Source organism: Electrona antarctica, assembly GCF_951216825.1.
Source record: "Electrona antarctica genome assembly, chromosome: 9".
Lineage (NCBI taxonomy): Eukaryota > Metazoa > Chordata > Actinopteri > Myctophiformes > Myctophidae > Electrona > Electrona antarctica.
Window position 1 is genome coordinate 23,816,095 of NC_136790.1, and position 19,587 is coordinate 23,835,681.

Here is a 19,587-nt window from a genome sequence, read left to right on the forward strand (position 1 = left end):
CTGGTCCATAGCTCTAATGCCGATGCCGTAACCGTTGCATCTAAATGTAACGGCATTCGAGCTATATGGACCAGAGCTACGTTATCGGTATTTATTCTGCATTTAAGCCGGACCACATTTTTATGTCATTTAGCCTCTCAGACCCAAAAATCATGAAATGAAAGTCTGCTGACGCAATGAAGACAAGGTACTAGATAACAGGCAAATAACAATTATTGGTTACCAACTCTCCATCATTTAGCTATCCTCGCATCATCAGTTTTTCCACCTAGGAGGAAAATCATTTAGCTGGTGGTCTCCGACTCGATCCGTCCACTGGAGAACCATAGTAGCCTAATAGTTAATTTAACTCGATCATTCAACCAACTTCTTAAAGCACAGCGCCTTTATTGTGGAATATCTTGTCAGTCTTTATTTAGTTCTTGATAGTTAAAATAACATTTTAACAGGAGGACTAATTTCCTGTGGAACAAATGGCGGGTATGCATAGATGTTATTACTTGAGAGTAACACTAGAGGGTGCAATGGCCAAAGACGTCATTCACACAATGGCCTAAATAAACTGTTGAAAGTAGGCGAGATAGAAACAGGTGGGTCTTTATTGATTGTAATGTTTGATCCCTGGATTATAAAGGTTTTCATTGAACATGGAATAAGAAAAAGGAAATCATGTTTTCATTCTGGATATGAACAGCTTTTGACATTTGAAAAGGTCGGCATCTTACCCAGCTATCATTGAAACAATTTCATTTTTGGGCAGGTCAAAGTGTGCCGTACTGCAGTTGGAAGTTGGGCCTAAAATAACTCGAGGGAAGGCTTGAGCAGTGAGGCTAATTTTGTCAACCACTTTGTGAACTGAGCCTCTATCTCTGGCAGCAACCTAGATATCTCTGGCACCATGGCCTATATCACTATGCCTGTAACTTCACGGCAGCATGATTAGAAGATCAGGATTTAAGTATGGTAGTATTATTGTGGCAGTCCTAACATACTGTTATGCACATTTGCACTTGTCCGAGTATGAGCCAGATGAAGAGACACTGTGTTCACATTCTCATAGATCCACTGCAAGTGTACCATCCACAGGGTCAAATAGTAGGCCCTAGATCATTTTTCATACACTTTTTTCTTCCAGTTTAATGCTGCGTGGTGTTATCAAGACAGTGTATAAGATGTCAGTTTTAGAAACCAATTTAAATTCAGATGCTCCATGTTCTTCTAACACCTATTTTAGTATCATATGTGGCAAACTCCAGAAAGCTGGTAAGGAATGTCACAGACTGACATTTGACACAATGCTGTAACACGGCAATAGGCCTACGTATGTCATTCAAATACTCGTCTCTGCTATATTCTCCTGTGTCATGAGACTTGTACAGGCATGAATGAACACAAAGTAAATTAGGTTACTGCAAAGGGTTGGACATTTGTACAATATGATACCCTTTAATTTTATCAATTTACAGAACACAATATATAGCAAAAAAATAATAAAATAAACCAGAAATGAAAAGATTTATTGATACAAACACTTACACGTTACATATTGTGAGTAACAGTAAATTTATGCAACATAATTATTGGTGGACACGACTTACAATAGAGGGTATGCGCATGACATCATCATCATTCCCGGAAGTTAGCGGGAATGCCTACTGAGTGGCAAAAAACTACTTTCTGGCCTTGACAGCCCATACATCCAAACAGAAAAGTCCCATTTGATTGCATTAAATTACTTTAAACAACATTAAATTCACTTTGTCACTCACTTTGCCACTCGATTTGCCACTCGATCTGCCATTCACTTTATGCATGCGCATACCCTCAATACTAACATGACAATTGTAATAGTAGACAATTATTGGGAACTGAGCTGAGAGTGGACATGGATGTGTGAGTAGTGTTGCTTGTGAGGAAGTATGTTAGTAAATAAATAGGAACAAAAATGGCTCAGCTTGATAAACATTCAGGATAGAATTCAGTCAACAACCATTTGATGTGTTCACCAGCCATACTATGTACATGTTCTTTCAGGAATCCAGCACACGCCTAAAATGACACAGAGATTGCACAAAGGAATTAAAATAAATAAACCAAGGTTATAATTATTACAGTATATACAATCAGGAAGCTGTAAAACATTTCATTACAGGGAGGCCAGTTTTAGAGGTGCTAAAGGAGTACTTGCCTTTTGCTGGAAGGGCTCCTTCTGCTCCTAATTTGGGACTGCAGCAGGTGAGAAAATAACAAGAAAACAGGTGTGAAGTGTCTTTGGAGGCAGTGACTAACAGTTACAACAATAAACACATGAGGAATTTGATGAAAATCTAAGAACAGAACACCAACAAGACTATTTTTAACAGGCGTGTGACCAGGGAATACTTCCTGCTGGTCTGTGATAATGTTTCAGCAGCTCATTTAAAATACTTTAAAGAACCAGATCGTGCAAACATTATTTCAAAAACAATTAGGGTCAATCGGATGTACTCGTCTAGCGCAACAGACTATAACAGTAGAGCCTAGCAATAAATGGCTGTGTCTCACTAGTCCCTAATTATGGTTACAGCTGCTGACTGGAGGAAATGTGATTAAGCTCCCTCTGCTGAGTACCAATGAGGAGTCATTACATGTTTAATTTATGGGTGGTGCTGCTGCCCCTGTTTCAGTGGCAGGGGCCACCTAGTCCAAGTATAGCGCCTTCCATGTATGGACAGCAAGGCATGGAGGAGGCAGATGTCACCTCAGGACTCAAATAGATCCATATGGAAAAAGAAAAGCTTTCTATCACTGGGCTGTGGGCGTTGGAGGGGAGATCATATAGCTACTTGTCAAATATAGTGTAAAACAATTAGGACATTTATGGACAAAGATGACTAAAATCTTCGTATTAACTAGCACATTACTATAGTAATAAAATGTATATAAAAACAGTGCCTAACCTGTAAGAATTACGATATTGGCTTATGACTCCTCTTCTACATCTGCATCTGGACCAGTAGGCTCTGTTGAAGAGAAGAACAAGCTAGTATGAGATTGAGAACTTGGACTTAAATAACAATACATTCAAAGTGAAGGAGAATTATGTACGGTAGTATTACAAGAAGCTTACAGTATATTGTATATAATATCATAATATCATAATATCAAATGCAAAAAAATTGATATTACTCCTCCAGATTCTGTCCAAAAATCCCGCAAATCGTTACACACTATCTCTATAGTCATGTGTTCAAGACGGATCTGTCCGATATTTTTTATTCCATCCTAATTGGCCAACATTGGCTTTCAAAGTTTGCAGGATTTGCCCGTTTTGTACAAAAAGCCTCAAATCATGAACGCAGCGTGCAATTTACCTGGAATCTTTCACAGACTTTCCTACTAGGTTGAGGAATATATCCCACCCTTTTCACATTGGCCTGTTATAGCGCCACCAACAGGTGGACTCTTGAAAAACACATTTTTGGAACATAATGCCTCAAATCATCCAATTGCCATCCAAGGCGTAAGAAGAAATGGCACCCTTTTCACATTGGCCTATTATAGAGACCTGTGCCCCGAGGGGCACTTTTTCTAGTTCAAACCTTTACTTACTTTTGACCTCCAGCTTGCACTCGACCGTGGTTTCTCCGTGTTCGTTCACAGCCTTGCAGACGTACACACCGCCATCATAGTTACCAGGCTTACGGATCTCCAGAGTGCAGATACCCTGCACACACATCTGCCTGAACTTGGGGTCGTTTGAAATGGGAATCTTGTTCTTTATCCACTGAATCTTAGGCTGCAGGAAGAAGAAGGGCCTTATGTGATTCACGTCACCCAGAGAACACGTTCAATTCACATTCATCCAATTTCACACCTAGATCTTTTTCACACGTTGACTAAAAAGTGCTTCTCTACATGTAACCACCATGCCCAGTAGTATGATGATTATAGCAAAATGTCTTATTACCTCGTAAACATCCAAATCAAATAAACAACTTCACAGTGCGTTCTTTCTAAAGAGCGTTACTCTTGATAATACAACCATCTGGGAGCAGATAGCTCAAACACACTGGAGGTTCCAATGGCAGTGCCACCACATTATTGAGAGTAGGTATTTTGCACATCGGACCCTCGACTAGCTGTCACCCTCCCACCCTATTCCCTCCACAGAGCTTAAAGGCAAAGAATATCATCCGTAGTCGTAGTACCAAAGATACCTCATGTCCCTTAGTGTAAAACGCCTTCTGTGCCAGTTGTCGGTCTTTCGATGACCCAGAGGCATGTACAGTAGAACGTATTGTAGAAAGCAATGAGCAATGACTAAACCACAGGCTAACAAGGGCAGGATACAATATAATCGTTTTGTGGCTCAGGGGTAAACACGTTGACAGGGATGGATTGAACAGTAGAGTAAGGTTAACTGTACAAAGCATTTCATACAATCTATCACCACAAGATCATGAAGGTGGTTAGCCACCAGCTGGCATCAGGCCCAAACAGTGTCAGGTAACTGATGCCTCTGGTGTTCCAGTGTCACAGAACAAAAAATGTATGAAAAAAGGTATGATGGCTCACTGTGACTTAACCTCCACATGTCCCCTAATTAAAGAGTTTAGCCCATTTGCTCAGCACCAGCATGATAGTTTATTAAACATAATTGCTATATAAATAAAGTTTATATATGTAATATTTATAATTGACTCTGTAGTTTTGTCATTTGAAATAACGTAAGGACAAGACGTTGGTGATGTATTGTCAGGCTGTGTATCAATGGAATGAGCAACTGTACCTGGTTAAATGCTTTATCTGGTTAAATGCTTAATCAGTGACAGGGTGGACGCTAGGGAGTTTGATTTAGGACAACCAGAAATGTGCTGCCGTACCTTAGGGAATCCCCTGACAGAGCACAACAGCCTGGTGCTATAGCCAACAGTGGTGGCTCTGTCAGTGAGAGCGGTGGTGAACTTGGGAGGCTCACTGTGATCAGCATCCGTGTAACTGGGAGGCTTGTACTCGATGGCTGAAGAAAGAGACAGACACAAAATATGCAAAATTGAATTTAGCATATGTCATCAGAGACTGCCTTTCATAAAGCACCTCAGTCACATTCTCACCACTACTTGGAAGGACAGCTGATAAGGGTGCTATTTAGTCAGCTAACAATTGTGTTAGTTAACATGCTTCACAGATTACTATGAGGACAATATATGTGTATTAGGATTTGTTGAAATGAAAAAGTTCTGACATAAAACCCACAACAGAAGAACAGATATGACTTATAACTATGCAATGAATGGATGAATGAATTAATATGTAATATATATCAGCAATTCAATTAATGAGAAAATCCGGTATGTACTGTATGCCAATGTTACTAAAGCCAAAAGCAAGTAGTGAAATATACCTGTCTTCAAAATGCTAGCTTCAGTCTCAGTAACAATAGCCTCCTCACTGATTCCAACTTTGTTCTCAGCATACACTCTGAACTTGTAGGTGTTTCCCATGATGAGGTCAGAGATGGTAGCAGTAAGTCTATGGTAATGCTCCAAAACAGTGAACCAGTCCTGTAGACAGACAGATGGATGGAGAGAGGGGGGGGGGGGGGGGTAGGGAGAGGGAGACAGAGAGAGAGAGACAGAGAGACAATTTGTGTCAATTAGTGATGTCAATTAGTGACAATTAGTGATGACAATTTGGAATCAATTTGGTATATCAAATATACAATGATAAATTAGTCAATTTGTATTATTTAAGTGTTTATGCATATGAGTATTTTACCACCAAAAATCATCACAAATAACCTGGACACTGTTTACTGTAATCTAAGACAGGCAGCTGGCAGCTACTTACTCCGGTCTTTTTGTCGGCCTTCTGTATGGTGTAACCGGTGATTACTGTGTTTCCCTTGTCAGAGGGTTCTGTCCATTCCAGGGCAACATTGAAGCCCCAAGTATCAACAATCTTTATGGTTGCAGGGGGCCCTGGCAGCTCTGTGGAAAACCAAGTATTGAATAGCACATATTATGGCGAGAATCTATGGCGACTAGAATCACAATGGTCAAGAAAACTGGAGAAAAAATAATCTATCACTATCTATAACTAGATGTTTTTGTTCTGGTGAGAGTAGGATGAGTTTGTTAACATAACAAACAAAAATGCTACAACTGACACTTCTATAGTGATTCATAGTATACAATCTACAAGCTCACAACGAATTGCAATGCGACACGTTGTGAGCTAGTAGAATAGATGGTCTATTTTCCCTACTTAAAAAAAATAAAGAAAAAAAAGGAAAAACAAACCCACTAATAATGATATGTCAAAACAATAAATAGCTATACAAAGTGTTTGTACTATACTACTACACAGAAACCAAATGGTGAACATCAGGTAATGATTTGAAAGGATTATAAGTACAATTTCAGGAAAAAAAAGAATCATCCTAGTAGCTTTACTAACCAACAATTTGAAGGATGAATGGACATTTGTCCTCAAAGTCGTCCACTTTCACACTCATCTCATAGACTCCAGAGTCATCTCTCGCAGAAGTACGGATGAACAGGATGCTGTTCGCGTCGGTGCTACGGATATTGACCCTCTTGGTGTCAACGGGCAGACCGTCCTTAGTCCAGGAAACAACTGGTTTGGGTTTGCCCTGGGAAAGACAAGACCATATATACTCACTAATTTATATTTCACAATGGCGTTGCTAGCTGAAAATCATTTAGTAATCAGCAAGTAGATTACTGATCATGCATTTATAAGTCGATTCCGGTGATCTTTTCAGGTGTATACTCACAGTGAAGGGGATGGTCAGGTTGATCTTGGCACCAACATTGGCAACGTATCTCTGTCTCAGGAAACGTGGCATGCGAACTTTGGGGCGGTCTAGAGAAAATGGGAAATTCAAGTCGTTGATATTGAGTTGTGAACACAGGATTGTATGAAGAGAGTTACACGTATTAGTAATATTAAAGAATATTATATACAGTATGTACAATGCACTCCTAGATTCATCATTGAGGGGAAACATGGGAGGATTGTTGGGAACATCCACCTGCTAAGTTCAGCAAAGCAAGAAACGCCAGGATTCTAAATAAAGCAGGACTAATATTAGACCACTGCAGGCAGACTACCCATAAAATATCATTTGGAGATAAAGTTACTAACATATAACCGTCATACACTGAAATAAAGATCATATTTTTCTGTCCCAACTTGACACTCAAAAGTAAAAGTCTAAAGAAAACGCCTGTAAAGTCTATGGCATGTTTCAAAATAAACAGTGAATCCGTGTCAGTCCGAAGGAACTTAGGCGACACTTGAGAAACTATAACCTCCCCCACACCCCCTTCGACGCAAAGAGAACACACTGGAATGCACTGCGCTAGCCACTCCCCTGACAAACCCCACCTGCTTGCAAGCCGATCAGTTGTCACCATCGATCTTACGGAGAGTAGTTTGTCACCTCTCCAGCTATTTACTGTTACAGTGGGTACAGAGCCACCACATTTGCGTTAATGACACACACATCCTAGCTATTTTTCCACGGCTGCGGGAGAATGTGGCCCGGCCGTTCTTTTGCAATAGCATTTAATGAGGTATCTCTAATCTCTATTATGTGGAACCACCTTCTGTCCTGGCTGGCAGGTGAACATGGAACATTGGTAGTAAGATATTGCCAGGATCATATTTCCTTCCATGCCTGTTCAACTCTCCATTACATGAAAGATGGTATCTGACTTGACAAAGTCACATTTCCAGCTTTTAAAGCAACTATCAAGAGAAGACCAATGTCCTACAACTTTTAACTCTTCAATGATCTATCGCCACTGCAGGAAACATTTTGTTGGCCTCTCTCAATAGTGACTTCTGCACTTTACAAACCCTAACATATACTATCCTTGCACAGTCCTTGCACAGCTGCACAGTGTCAGCCATTCCTAATTTAACGTGACAAACATATTTACATGAAATCCCCCCCTCTAATTAACTTGCTAAATGGGTGGCCTTTGTTCACAAGGAATGAATAGAGCATAATGTTAAACATCCATTGCTAACACATCTGAATTATACTAACATGAGTGCACGACACGTTCCTAATAACTATTTGCAAATGCTCTTTGACTCCGGTCTATTTAGGACCTTTCTGCAGGGGCCTGGTGATGTAATACTGTTCAAGTCAGTAGATGGTCAGAACAACCGTGCAGCCTGTGTTGAAAGGGCAGAGATGTACTCATGCACATTTTGGCCTATCCTATAGTTTGGGAAATGGAACCCCCACTGTAAAATCTGTTAATTTAACTCTGACAGTGTACAAATGTAACCATGATATTGGTAAATGAACACTGATGATTTTACTGTGGAACACCACTGCAAGAAAATGGAACTTTCACGCATAAGAAAGAGGATTTCTACAGCCATTGATGCTGTGTTGGAATATAGCTAAATATACACATACTTTGGACAAAAGCGTCCATCAAAGGGCGTGTCGAGTTTAACATCTACAGGTAAATCTCACTATTTCTGTGTGAGACCACTTCTTAGTTCTTACCAGCAACTTCCTTCACCAGGACGGCCTCGGGAAGGGCGACAGGGGGGCTGCGGCCCCCAGCATTCACAGCCACCACACGGATCTTCAGGCGATCACCGGTGGTCTGGTTCTTGATGACGAAGCGGGTGGACTTCTGGAGCTCCTCATTGACTGCTACCCAGTCATCAGCTGTGGAAAACAATGTGCCGTTAGTGAAGAACAATTGACACAGCTGTGTTACTGTAATACTAAAACACAATACTAAAAGCACATGGAATGAGCAAGCTGGCTTCAGTAGCAGGTGGATATCAGATTTGTGCTGATCAAGAAATTGAGTCAGATGCAGGTTTGTAGTATACAGGTAATTGTAATAACAATATGAAATGTTTCCATTTTCCTTAATGCCATACATTTATGAATGTAGCAAGGTAAGAGCAGGACATTAGTGTGGTAATAGTTTTTATTTATGTTTTCCACATAATGTTTTCATTTCAACACAGTTGATTGCGAGATGCTAACTATGTCTGTGGCTAACTAAGTCTAGCTCAAGCTTACATTTAGCTGGTGCTGACTTTAGCTTTGTGCTTGGGATCTAAAAGCAGGAGCTCTGGTGAGACCACAGCAGCTCTCTTGGAATGACTCCTTCCTTGTAGGGAGAGGTTAGGTAGCCTATGATATAAATCTACGAGTGACACTTCAGGGACAGGTGCAACCGATAGGGGTGACCCGCATTAAAGTGCCATTTACCACGTTCACGGGTATATTTAAAAAGCACTTCAGCATGTGAAGAGGCTGTCGAGATATCAAAATATGACTGAAGATTTACAATGGAAATAAAATATATATTTGAAATTAACTACAGATGCCAGCTGGTGTAACTGCTGTGACCCTTTCTGAAGTAGAGAATAAATAGCCTCACACTCTATGAATACCGCCATCTAACATGTTGAATTCCGGTGCCAGTACAGTGAGAATGTGGGGTCAAATTGAATGCAAAATGCACGTGTGAGAGAGCAACCGCTAATGGACTTACTTCCGTCCTTGCAGACTTCAATAGTGTAGCCATCTAGACCAGAGTCTCCAATGGTCTCCGGCTGACTCCAGATGATACTGACGGAGGTGTCGTTCTTATCCTCCAAAAACAGTTCCACGGGGGCACTTGTGGGCTCTACAGATGTCATAAAGGAACACAGAATACTACAATAAACATTTTGAAATGCAAAAAAAAACAACAGACAAAAGAAGAACTTCAAATGGTTCGAGGTCATTCGGGGTTGTCATACCAGTGTTTATCGTAAACACAGTAACGACAGACACGTGACGTGAAGAGCGTGAAGACCATAGAAGTCGGTGATGACGGATTTCTCAGTCTGACAGTTTACCTTTGGGTGGTGGTGGTGGAGGTGTTGGTGGTTTAGGCTCTTCTGGCGCGGCTGGCTCGGCACCTTCAGCTGCTTTTAAATAGGCATTAATGTCAGCATTAGCTTAGCAAGCAGCATGAAATTAGCACCACAATGTTAAGCAGTCAAATCTAATCCAAATGGTATCTCACAACTCTCTGTCTGTTTGCTTGACTGTGATTACCCGTAAAGCTAATTTATACTTTGTCAAGTGACCGTGTCGTATGACAAACACAATGTAAATTCAAGGGGTTGATGGAAGCTAGTGTTTGCATAGGCAAATATATTTTTCAGTTTAAACGATGTATGTGTTTAAACTATTTTGGCACACAACATGGTCATTTGACAAAATAGAAAGGCTTATTTTTTTTTCAAGGGACTATATCCAATAATTGTTCTCGAAAGAAAAGATAGGTAAATGCACAGAGAGGAGTGGACAAGAACACGTTTCTGCATGTTTGTTATTGTTTACCATCAGCAGGTGCTTCACCATCAGCAGGTGCAGCGGCACCGTCCTCTGCAGCGGGGGCAGCGTCAGCTACAGTTAAATGTTAGATATTAATGCCAAAGCCAAAGTCTATCAGCAGACCTAATATATCGTTGCTGTTGGGCAGAAACCTCATATCTCCATATTCTTTCAATGATTTGTTTTTTCGTATATTAATGCCCTATTTCATCAAGTGTGTCGCACTATAGTGAGGAAGAAAAATAAGGAAACAGATGTATAAGCTCACGAGTCGCAATGCCACGCACTTATATATGAGCTTATATATCCGCTATTCTCACTATTTTAATTTGTTTTTAAAAATAAATTAAAAAAGGAATGGTTTTGGACAAACAAGGTTTCCACCCAACAGTAACAATATGTTGCATCAGATAATATAGGTAGGATATGATGGGTCTTCATTAAACTGTATGCCAAAGCTTCAAAGCGTTTGGCAGGAACCTCTTAGTGCCATTAAATTAGCATTAGCAGCATTGCATTGATACAGTGGTGGTTTGAATAACTCAATGTGTCGTCTGTTGTCTCTTTGCATACTGTAGATAGTGGTTTACCAGCAACAGCGGCTTCAACTTCAGCAGGTGCGACAGCTTCGTCTGCAGCTGGGGCAGCATCAGCTACAGTTAAATGTTAGATATTAATGCCAAAGTCGATCAGCAGACCTGATATAATATTATGTTTCAGCATCTAGCATACGCTGGATCTCCAGCAACTCGTATGCCAACCATTATACCTTCGTAGTGTTTTACCATTACTCCATTAGCGTTACAGTGAGATGACGGTGGTCTAAAAGTTTAATTAGACTGGATATAGACTATTTGTTGTATCTCCTTTGATACAGTATAGTGGTTTACCATCAGCGGGCGCAGGTTCAGCAGGAGCAGCGGCAGCGTCCTCTGCAGCTGGGGCAGCTTCAGCTATATAGTTAAATGTTAGATATTAATGCCAAAGTCGATCAGCAGACCTCACCTGATATATGTTTCAGAATATAGCATGCTGAAACATTATGCACCCGTTTACTCTTTATTATCATTATTACTACTATTATTACTCTTAGCTGTATCGCCTTTTCGTATCTGTTCTGTGGTTCATAACTGTGGTAACGCCATGAAAACAGAATTTCCCCAGTGGGATCAATAAAGGTCCATATATGGATCTCCAGTAAACTGTATTATGCCATAGCTTCAAAGTGTATTAACAGGAAGGACCCAGTTAGTTAGCCATTACAGTAGCATTACAGTGAGACCATGGCGGGTTTAAAAGTGGAATTAAACGGAGGGATAGGTCATCTGTCCCCTTTCGTACTGTAGATAGTGGTTTACCATCAACGGGAGCTTCAGGTTCAGCAGGAGCAGCGACAGCTTCTTCTACGGCTGGGGCAGCGTCAGCTATAGTTAAATGCTAGATATTAATGCCAAGGTTCGATCAGCAGACGTGATGCAGTATGTGTTGCATCAGATGATGTAGCATTATGCTGGATCTCCAGCAAACTGTATGCAAGAGCTTCAAAGTGTTTGAACAGGAACCAGTGCCGTTAGCCTTACAGTGAGACTATGGTGGTGGTTTAACGTTGAATTAAGACTGAAGGATAGGGTTATCTGTTGTCTACTGTAGAGTCGATAGTGGTTTACCAGCAACAGGGGCTTCAGGTTCAGCAGGAGCAGCGACAGCTTCTTCTACGGCTGGGGCAGCGTCAGCTATAGTTAAATGCTAGATATTAATGCCAAGGTTCGATCAGCAGACGTGATGCAGTATGTGTTGCATCAGATGATGTAGCATTATGCTGGATCTCCAGCAAACTGTATGCAAGAGCTTCAAAGTGTTTGAACAGGAACCAGTGCCGTTAGCCTTACAGTGAGACTATGGTGGTGGTTTAACGTTGAATTAAGACTGAAGGATAGGGTTATCTGTTGTCTACTGTAGAGTCGATAGTGGTTTACCAGCAACAGGGGCTTCGGGTTCAGCAGGAGCAGCGGCAGCAGCCTCGTCTGCAGCTGGGGCAGCTTCAGCTATTGTTAAATGTTAGATATTAATGCCAAAGTCGATCAGCAGACCGGATATATGTTACAGAATATAGCCAGTGGTGTAAAGTAACTAAATACATTTACTTAAGTACTGTACTTAAGTACAATTTTGAGGTATTTTTTACTTTACTTGAGTATTTCCAATTTCCAGTCCTTTGGGTAGTTTAAGTACATTTTGATACCAATACTTTTGTACTTTTACTCAAGTACATTTTGAATTCCAGACTTTTACTTGTAACTTCTATATTGCAGTATTGGTACTTTTTAATACTTAAGTAAAGAATGTGAGTACTTTTTCCACCACTGCATATAGCATATATATGCTGGATCTCCAGCAACTTGTATGTCAAGCATAGCTTCAAAGTGTTTTAACAGTTAGTGCTGCTATTAGCATTACACAGTGAGACTATGGTGGTTTAAACTTTGAATTAGATTGAAGGATAGGCTATCTGTTGTCTCCTTTCAGATTGTACATAGTGGTTTACCAGCAACAGGGGCTTCGGCTTCAGCAGGAGCAGCAACAGCTTCCTCTGCAGCTGGGGCAGCTTCAGCTATATTTAAATGTTAGATATTAATTCCAAAGACCGGGTGTATGTTTCAGCAAATAGCATAATTATGCTGGATCTCCAGCAACTTGCATGCCAACCATAGCTTCAAAGTGTTTTACCAGAAACCAGTTATGCTATGCTATTAGCATTACGGTGTGGTTTAACGTTGACTGAATTATAGGTTATCTGGTGTCTCCTTTTATACTGTAGTTAGTGTTTTACCATCAGCAGGGGCCTCAATAGGGACCTCAGCAGGGGCCTCAGCAGGGACCTCCACTGGGGCCACAGCAGGGGCCTCCACTGGGTCCTCAGCAGGGACCTCAGCAGGGGCCTCTACTGGGGCCACAGCAGGGGCCTCGACAGGGACTTCAGTGGCAGCAGGTGCGGGTTCCTCTGTTGCAGGAGCAGGTTAGAACATATCAGATTAAAAACAAAAACATGTTTTAAAAATCCTTAGCCTCATAATATAATAGCCTATGTAATTTTTTTGGCCAAATTGACATTTCTACCGTGACTACCTACTCTCCTAACACTACGTCTCATTCATTGTGCCTAATTGCCTACGTCTTCAGAATGCTTGTTACATTCCAAAAAATATGCAATTTATTTTCTTTCTTTCTTTTTGCATTCTGATAGGCTGAGAACATAAGCAATAAGACGGGATGAATCAACGGTGTTAGGAGTAGTGTTGGCTTGTTAGGCAGATATAAATAAAGACAGATACACATGATCATGACAAACATGACAATCAAGTGTGTTGACATTTTCAATAGTCCAAAAGTAATTTTTTTCTTTTAAAATTTTGCCTAAGTATATTTTTTCATTTATTCAATTATAATTATGCTATGAGGCAAAGGAAATGTTAGATTTGTTTCTCATTAACCACTTAAATCCTATTAGTTGGACAAGGTCTCCCAGGTCCCTATATTTACAATTTACAATTTAGGCATTTAGCTCCCTTGAAACCAAATGTCTTTGTCAAAGATAGCAGAGACTGTACAAATATTTTTTGCAGAATGTTCGCCCCCAGATTAGCACACTGGGGTTCAAGTGGTTAACTGAAATCCATAAAATCAAGTCAAAGTTTATATGCCGAATTGGTAGATTAGGTTAAATTACCATATACTCCTACTACTGGCAGCTTTTTTTTTGTCAGACTTTGGTACAGATACATTTAACTTAAAGTGAGAAATATGTCATTAATATTGACTGTATTCCTCTGAGCACACTCAGCAGGAGGAGTGGGGTAATGTTAAAGGTTAAACTTAAAACTGTAGTTGTAATAGTAAAGCAATTTGTGATATCATTGTTGCTAATATGCGTTATGAATCAATGGAAGCAATGCAAACCAAGCATTACCCTGTCTCAGTGAGCGGACACTTCTGGGCCAGGGAGATGACGCCTAGAACCCTTCAGAAGAAGCTCAGAGCGTACATCACTGTTCCACTTTGCAGACAATGGACATACCGTACATGCATACAGTAGCACTAAGCACCGCATAGTAGCAACTTAAGACGAGTTCTCAGAAACAGGAAATATTTTTCGCAAGAACCTTTCAGTTAATTAGACTGGGCAAACAACGCAAAAATGATGCAGTTTGATTTCGTTGACCAGCATGCTTTGCCTTTAGCCTTACCACCAAAGAGCGCTCAAACGCGCATTATGCGTAAAGGGTCTCCAAGATGTCAAGAAGTGCTATTTTTAACCATCTCCTTACCATAAGAGGTCTTGAACAACCCATAGGAACAACCGACTACTTGACTTACTTAGACTTACAAGCGGAATACGCAAATTCACCAACGTAGGTCTACATCCAAATGCGCAAAAACGCGCATTATGCGTAAAGGGTCTCCAAGATGTCAAGAAGTGCTATTTTTAACCATCTCCTTACCATAAGAGGTCTTGAACAACCGACTACTTTAGACTTACAAGCGGAATACGCAAATTCTCCAACGTAGGCCTACATCCACCTTCAAATTAGGTCAGTGTAGACAGCTATTGCATTTTACGCAGAATAACAAGGTGGCTCGCGTCTTTGAGCGCGTGCATTACCGGGTGGGGGTGGGGGTGGAGGGGCAGCCTCCTCCACTACTGGCTCAGGGGCGGCCTCCTCGGCGGGGGCAGCTTCTCCCTCTGCGGGGGCAGCTTCTGCCTCGGCCGGTGCAGCTTCGGCCTCAACTGGAGCTTCAACTGGAGCAGGCTCAGCAACAGGCTCTGGGACGGGTTCCGGCACGGGCTCCGGCTCGGCTGGCTTTTCCTTGGCCGCTGGCTTCTTCTTGATTGGTGCTGGCTTGGCTGGCATGTTGGCGGTTCTCAGCTAATTCCCAAAGTAGTAGTAAGTCCTCAAAGTTCACCCCTTATCCAATGCCATCATTCCTCTGGGAGTGCAGAGTTTATATAGCAGCCGCTGGGTTTGGGCTCCACCCCCTAACGAACTCTATGTAACAGATACTTGACAGAAATATGGACCACAGATACTCTACGTGCCTGGTGGTTGTCCTTAGTCCTCTGTGTTCATGATTGAGTGTCATATATTCACATCATCATATATTCATATATCATGATTCATATTCCCACTAGAAACTTGACATCTTAATAAAATAAGTATAGGTGAATTGACTTGAGGTGTGAGCAGTGTGACAGAAACACCATAATCACCAGCATAATGACATGTTTTTATTGACTCCAACAAACAGTGAGAGGATGAATATGTCTCCAGAAGCATGCCATCTCCTTGTATTGGACCCAATTCATTCTGAAGAAATATAGGTCTCTGAATTAATCTTTTACTCATTAATGATTGTTGCCGCGTCCACAATGCTGACATATTTACAGTCTATACAATTATGATGTCCTGTACAAAATAGAGAAATGAGGGTTTACAAAGGGTTCTTTAGAAAAGGAAAAAGAAATATCAAATACCATCGTATTAAAAAGGAAAACCTTATTTAGAATAATCCCCTATAATAATAGTTAAACTGTTGTTTTTTGTCACAAAGCAAGTTTACATGCATTTACAACACTTAGAAACCCATCACACTTGCACGTCAGTGTCATTAGAGAACGCATTACAGTTTTAAATTAATTTTGTCAACAGCAAGCTTTGCCAAAAAAAATATGACTATTCAGCAACCTGTATTGGTCAATATTCTATTCTTTTTGTTTTAAGTTTTCAAACTGTAGTGCTTATTCCTGTCATCTTAAAGACACAAATCCTTTCATTTTTTGTATTTTTTTTCTTCCAAGAAGGAATTTATTAAAATAAAATGACCTGCTTTTCGACCATTCACTATAGGCCTTGTGCAATTACAGTACACTTTACTGCATCCACCTGCCTTGTCATTCTGCAGTCAAAACACATCATATGGGCTTAACTTCACAAACCACCCTAGAAACCCTGTCGCAATACAAACCCCACCGAAGGCCCCCCTCATTAAGGTTCTATTTGGTCCAACCTACAATAAGAACTCGAAGTCAGAGCTGATGAAAATGTACTGCATTTGCTAGTTACGACATTTGCTGTTTGCTAACACCAGTAGAAGTTGCTGCATATAGTCCTGATACGCTAGTTAGCAAATACACATCACAGTTACACAGCAACAGGTACAACAACCAGTTAATGAGATGAGAAGGCCGACATAATGGTGTCCACTGTCTGCATACAAAGATGAGGGTAGAATAGAGGTGGGGGTGGGGCACTGTCTGAGTTGTTTTATATTTTATATTTATTTACAATAAATAAAATAATTATCAGTTGGCGTGGTGCCAGTGTCATCACTGGCCATTTGGCATCTTTTCCTAAAGAAGTCGTCATCAGCTTTAATTTTTGCTCACGTGACCGATCAAAGCAGCAAATTAGCCATTGGCTTCAAGTTACGTATTTGACAGTCAAACAGCTTCATGTAAAAGAAGTGCAAAAATAAAGCAACAAAAAGCCCAAGACAGAAGACATATTTTAAACTTAGGTTGGCTGCACTTTTCTTATCAAATAATTCCTTTGATGTCTTGTGATAACCATACACAGAAAGTGGCCTGACATTCATTACAGTTTATGTTCACATGGGGGAGGTTAATGCATTTTAAATGCAAAGGCCTGAACAATTGACAGATGACTCAACACTAACATACACTACAGTCCCACTTTACACATCATCTTTCGTCTCCATTTACCCCAGCATAACTAGCTTATAACAATAAACACACACCAAGCACATCGACAAGAGGTTTCATGTTGTCATCGGTCTTGCCTTTTGAGCAACTATGTTGTAAGTATTTTAGTTTGCTGTGTGCCAGTCTCCTATGCACTGACCAGTTTTCAAATATGAATACTGTACGTCAACATCAACATGAGAATACATTACACAGTGTCTCACATTACTCCACTGTCTGCACTGAATGTCTTGAACGAGTACACTTCTTAAAAGTGACCAAGATCTCTCAAATAAATTTCACACAATCCAGTTTCACAAGACACCTAACAGTTCTATGGTCTACTAACCTCACGCTAGCCTACCCTGTACTTCTACACTGATCCTTATGCAACATTAAACACAGTTCATGACACTTTTGAACTTTATTCAACTTAAAAGCAAAGAGCACCATAAGTAATTAAATGACCAATGTTATGTTAGCATTATTCATCCCCCCCCCCTGGGGCCGTGTGAATTGTATTAACCTTGTTTATACTCCATCACACGATGGTGTCGCTTGTCGACAAGAACTGATTTAAGTTCTCGTCGGGGTGACAAGCGACAACGTAATACTACAGAGTAGAAATGTGGCTTTAGACACTTGAAATGGGAATAGGTAGCTTCAAAGTCACTGTGCTCACCCACATGAACACATGGATGTTATGGATGGTTAAGTTGCAGCCCGTCTCTGTGGTAAGGCTAATTCTAAAGCACCTATAGTGTAGATGACCGCCATAGTTATGTAGTTGTGTGTTTTCTAAGTGAAATCTATACATTCATATATAAAGCAATTGAACTTAGATCCCTAGCTTGACAGTCAATATGCAAGATTACAGTTTAAGTACAGTATTTGGTTCAGCATATTAGATATTTGCACCATGCACTAGTGTAGATAAAATAACTGGCATGTAGCGTTTATATGTACATAGAATATACAGTAGCTACTTTGAATTCTGAGGGATAGACTTGATGCTATTTTATCACTTTTAAATCAACTGTAATGAAAACAAAATGTTTAAAGAGGATTTTCTAAAATGCATCTTTCACCAGGCGGTGCTATGTTGTCGTACCTGTGTAATACGTATCTAATACCTGATTTTTATGGCAATAATGGCAACAATGCTTTATTTTATAAAGCTCATAATAAAACCGAAAGAAAGTGGTAATAACACTAAAAGAGCAACTTCCAGATGTCATGAATTTGCTGCCAGCAACAAAGTGATGAACTTGCATCACAAATAAAAGGTCAAGTGTCTGCAAAAGAGTATAACAGCAATTGAAAATATTCAACTAAGGAATCAAATGCACAATAGCAATTAAAGGAATAATGTGCATCTGGTCACCAATCATCAAAACATGAATGCCTGAAGTGTTACTCATCTATACAGTCATTCCTTATTTCATGCTCCTCTCTCACATTGAGACAACACAGTGGTGGTAATATTAATGAAAGCACCAATGCACCGCTAAAGTTGAGAGATGACAATGAAGTCTTTGTTTTTAAGGCATTCTGTCTGTTTGATGAGATTTAAACGAGTTGTCACCTGCTGGTGTGGTGAGATTTCAGGATTGCATACGGTATGTCAACATTTAACTCAACCTGTTATGCTGTCATACTCTTTTCCAAAAGGACTCACAAATTAACCTGGACTAAATTTATTTCAGAACCTGCCAGAGCCCGTAGTACAGTTGAGGACAAAGCAGAGACTGTACTGTGCTGTTCCGAGGAAATACCTGACTGAACAACTGAGACGATTAGTTAAGTGTATGGATCTATTAGCACCAGTGTGTGTGTGTGTGTGTGTGTGTGTGTGTGTGTGTGTGTGTGTGTGTGTGTGTGTGTGTGTGTGTGTGTGTGTGTGTGTGTGTGTGTGTGTGTGTGTGTGTGTGTGTGTGTGTGTGTGTGTGTGAGAGTGTACTGGGGGATAATAAGATTTGCACATATTTGTATAGATGTGTATGTCTTCAAATAAAAATAGAGAAAACGTTTCATACCTCTTACGAGTTGAAATACACATTCCTAGAATGACTAACACTTGCAACATCATGGAGTGATGATGATATTTTAAACTCAAAAATTATTTCTTTCTGAATATGAACTAATAAATGTTATATTTTGAAGTGCTATGGCTAAGATTAAAATACAAGAAGGGAATGGTTAAATTAAAGTCTGGGCAGGCTGGGGTCTTCCTTGTCAGGAGATTCAATGTAGTTGGCCGCCTCTTGGAGCTTCAAAAGCATCGCCATCTAAAACAGAAGAGTAACGTAGTCCAAAATTAACTGGACATCGCTGTACAATAACAAAGAAACCGTTTGTTTTACATACTTAGATTAATATGTGGTTAATTGCTGTTGATGGCTATTGCCACTATGACACCTGGAGTTTCCACCAGGGATCAATAAGGTTT

At 40.3% G+C, this 19,587-nt stretch overlaps 3 protein-coding genes across 4 annotated transcripts in view; all 3 read right to left on the bottom strand.

The window, feature by feature from the left end:
* Positions 1-1,900: 1,900 nt before the first annotated feature.
* On the bottom strand, positions 1,901-15,374 carry mybphb (myosin binding protein Hb). The gene is made up of 12 exons (XM_079511369.1): positions 15,042-15,374; positions 9,549-9,683; positions 8,537-8,704; positions 6,782-6,870; positions 6,442-6,637; positions 5,833-5,972; positions 5,387-5,546; positions 4,866-5,002; positions 3,592-3,778; positions 2,940-3,002; positions 2,189-2,226; positions 1,901-2,049 (listed from the first exon to the last, which is right to left on the bottom strand). The coding sequence occupies exons 1-10, from the start codon at positions 15,289-15,291 to the stop codon at positions 2,962-2,964; spliced, it is 1,503 nt and encodes a 500-aa protein (XP_079367495.1). The 5' UTR covers positions 15,292-15,374; the 3' UTR covers positions 1,901-2,049; positions 2,189-2,226; positions 2,940-2,961.
* Positions 9,691-14,311, bottom strand: LOC306930411 (uncharacterized protein). Of its 2 annotated transcripts, none has more exons than XM_079511371.1 (6): positions 13,309-14,311; positions 11,740-13,248; positions 11,272-11,334; positions 10,972-11,034; positions 10,388-10,453; positions 9,691-9,966 (listed from the first exon to the last, which is right to left on the bottom strand). In XM_079511371.1, the coding sequence occupies exons 2-6, from the start codon at positions 11,740-11,742 to the stop codon at positions 9,805-9,807; spliced, it is 357 nt and encodes a 118-aa protein (XP_079367497.1). In that variant the 5' UTR covers positions 11,743-13,248; positions 13,309-14,311; the 3' UTR covers positions 9,691-9,804. The 2 variants fall into 2 exon arrangements, with proteins under 2 accessions (XP_079367497.1, XP_079367496.1); XM_079511370.1 differs by having other exon boundaries at positions 9,691-9,969.
* Positions 15,375-15,655: 281 nt separating the features above from the next.
* Positions 15,656-19,587, bottom strand: part of nav1b (neuron navigator 1b) — a 71,110-nt gene continuing 67,178 nt past the window's right edge. Inside the window, exon 30 of the mRNA XM_079510440.1 lies at positions 15,656-19,426. Coding sequence (XP_079366566.1) covers positions 19,343-19,426 — 84 coding nt within the window. The 3' untranslated portion in view covers positions 15,656-19,342. The remainder of the gene's footprint in view (positions 19,427-19,587) is intronic.

Excerpts from the sequence above, each read along its gene's own strand:
- LOC306930411 (XM_079511370.1), bottom strand. Across the intron at positions 11,035-11,271 it reads TGAACCTGCGCCCGCTGATG|CTGATGCTGCCCCAGCTGCA; the intron begins GTAAACCACTAT and ends ATTTAACTGTAG. Across the intron at positions 9,970-10,387 it reads TGGTGAAGCACCTGCTGATG|CAGCTGAAGGTGCCGAGCCA; the intron begins GTAAACAATAAC and ends CCTATTTAAAAG.
- mybphb (XM_079511369.1), bottom strand. The coding sequence starts at position 15,291 with ATGCCAGCCAAGCCAGCACCAATCAAGAAGAAGCCAGCGGCCAAGGAA. Across the intron at positions 9,684-15,041 it reads TCCACCCCCACCCCCACCCG|AGCCCACAAGTGCCCCCGTG; the intron begins GTAATGCACGCG and ends TGACATCTGTAG. Across the intron at positions 5,547-5,832 it reads AGGCCGACAAAAAGACCGGA|GACTGGTTCACTGTTTTGGA; the intron begins GTAAGTAGCTGC and ends GTCTGTCTACAG.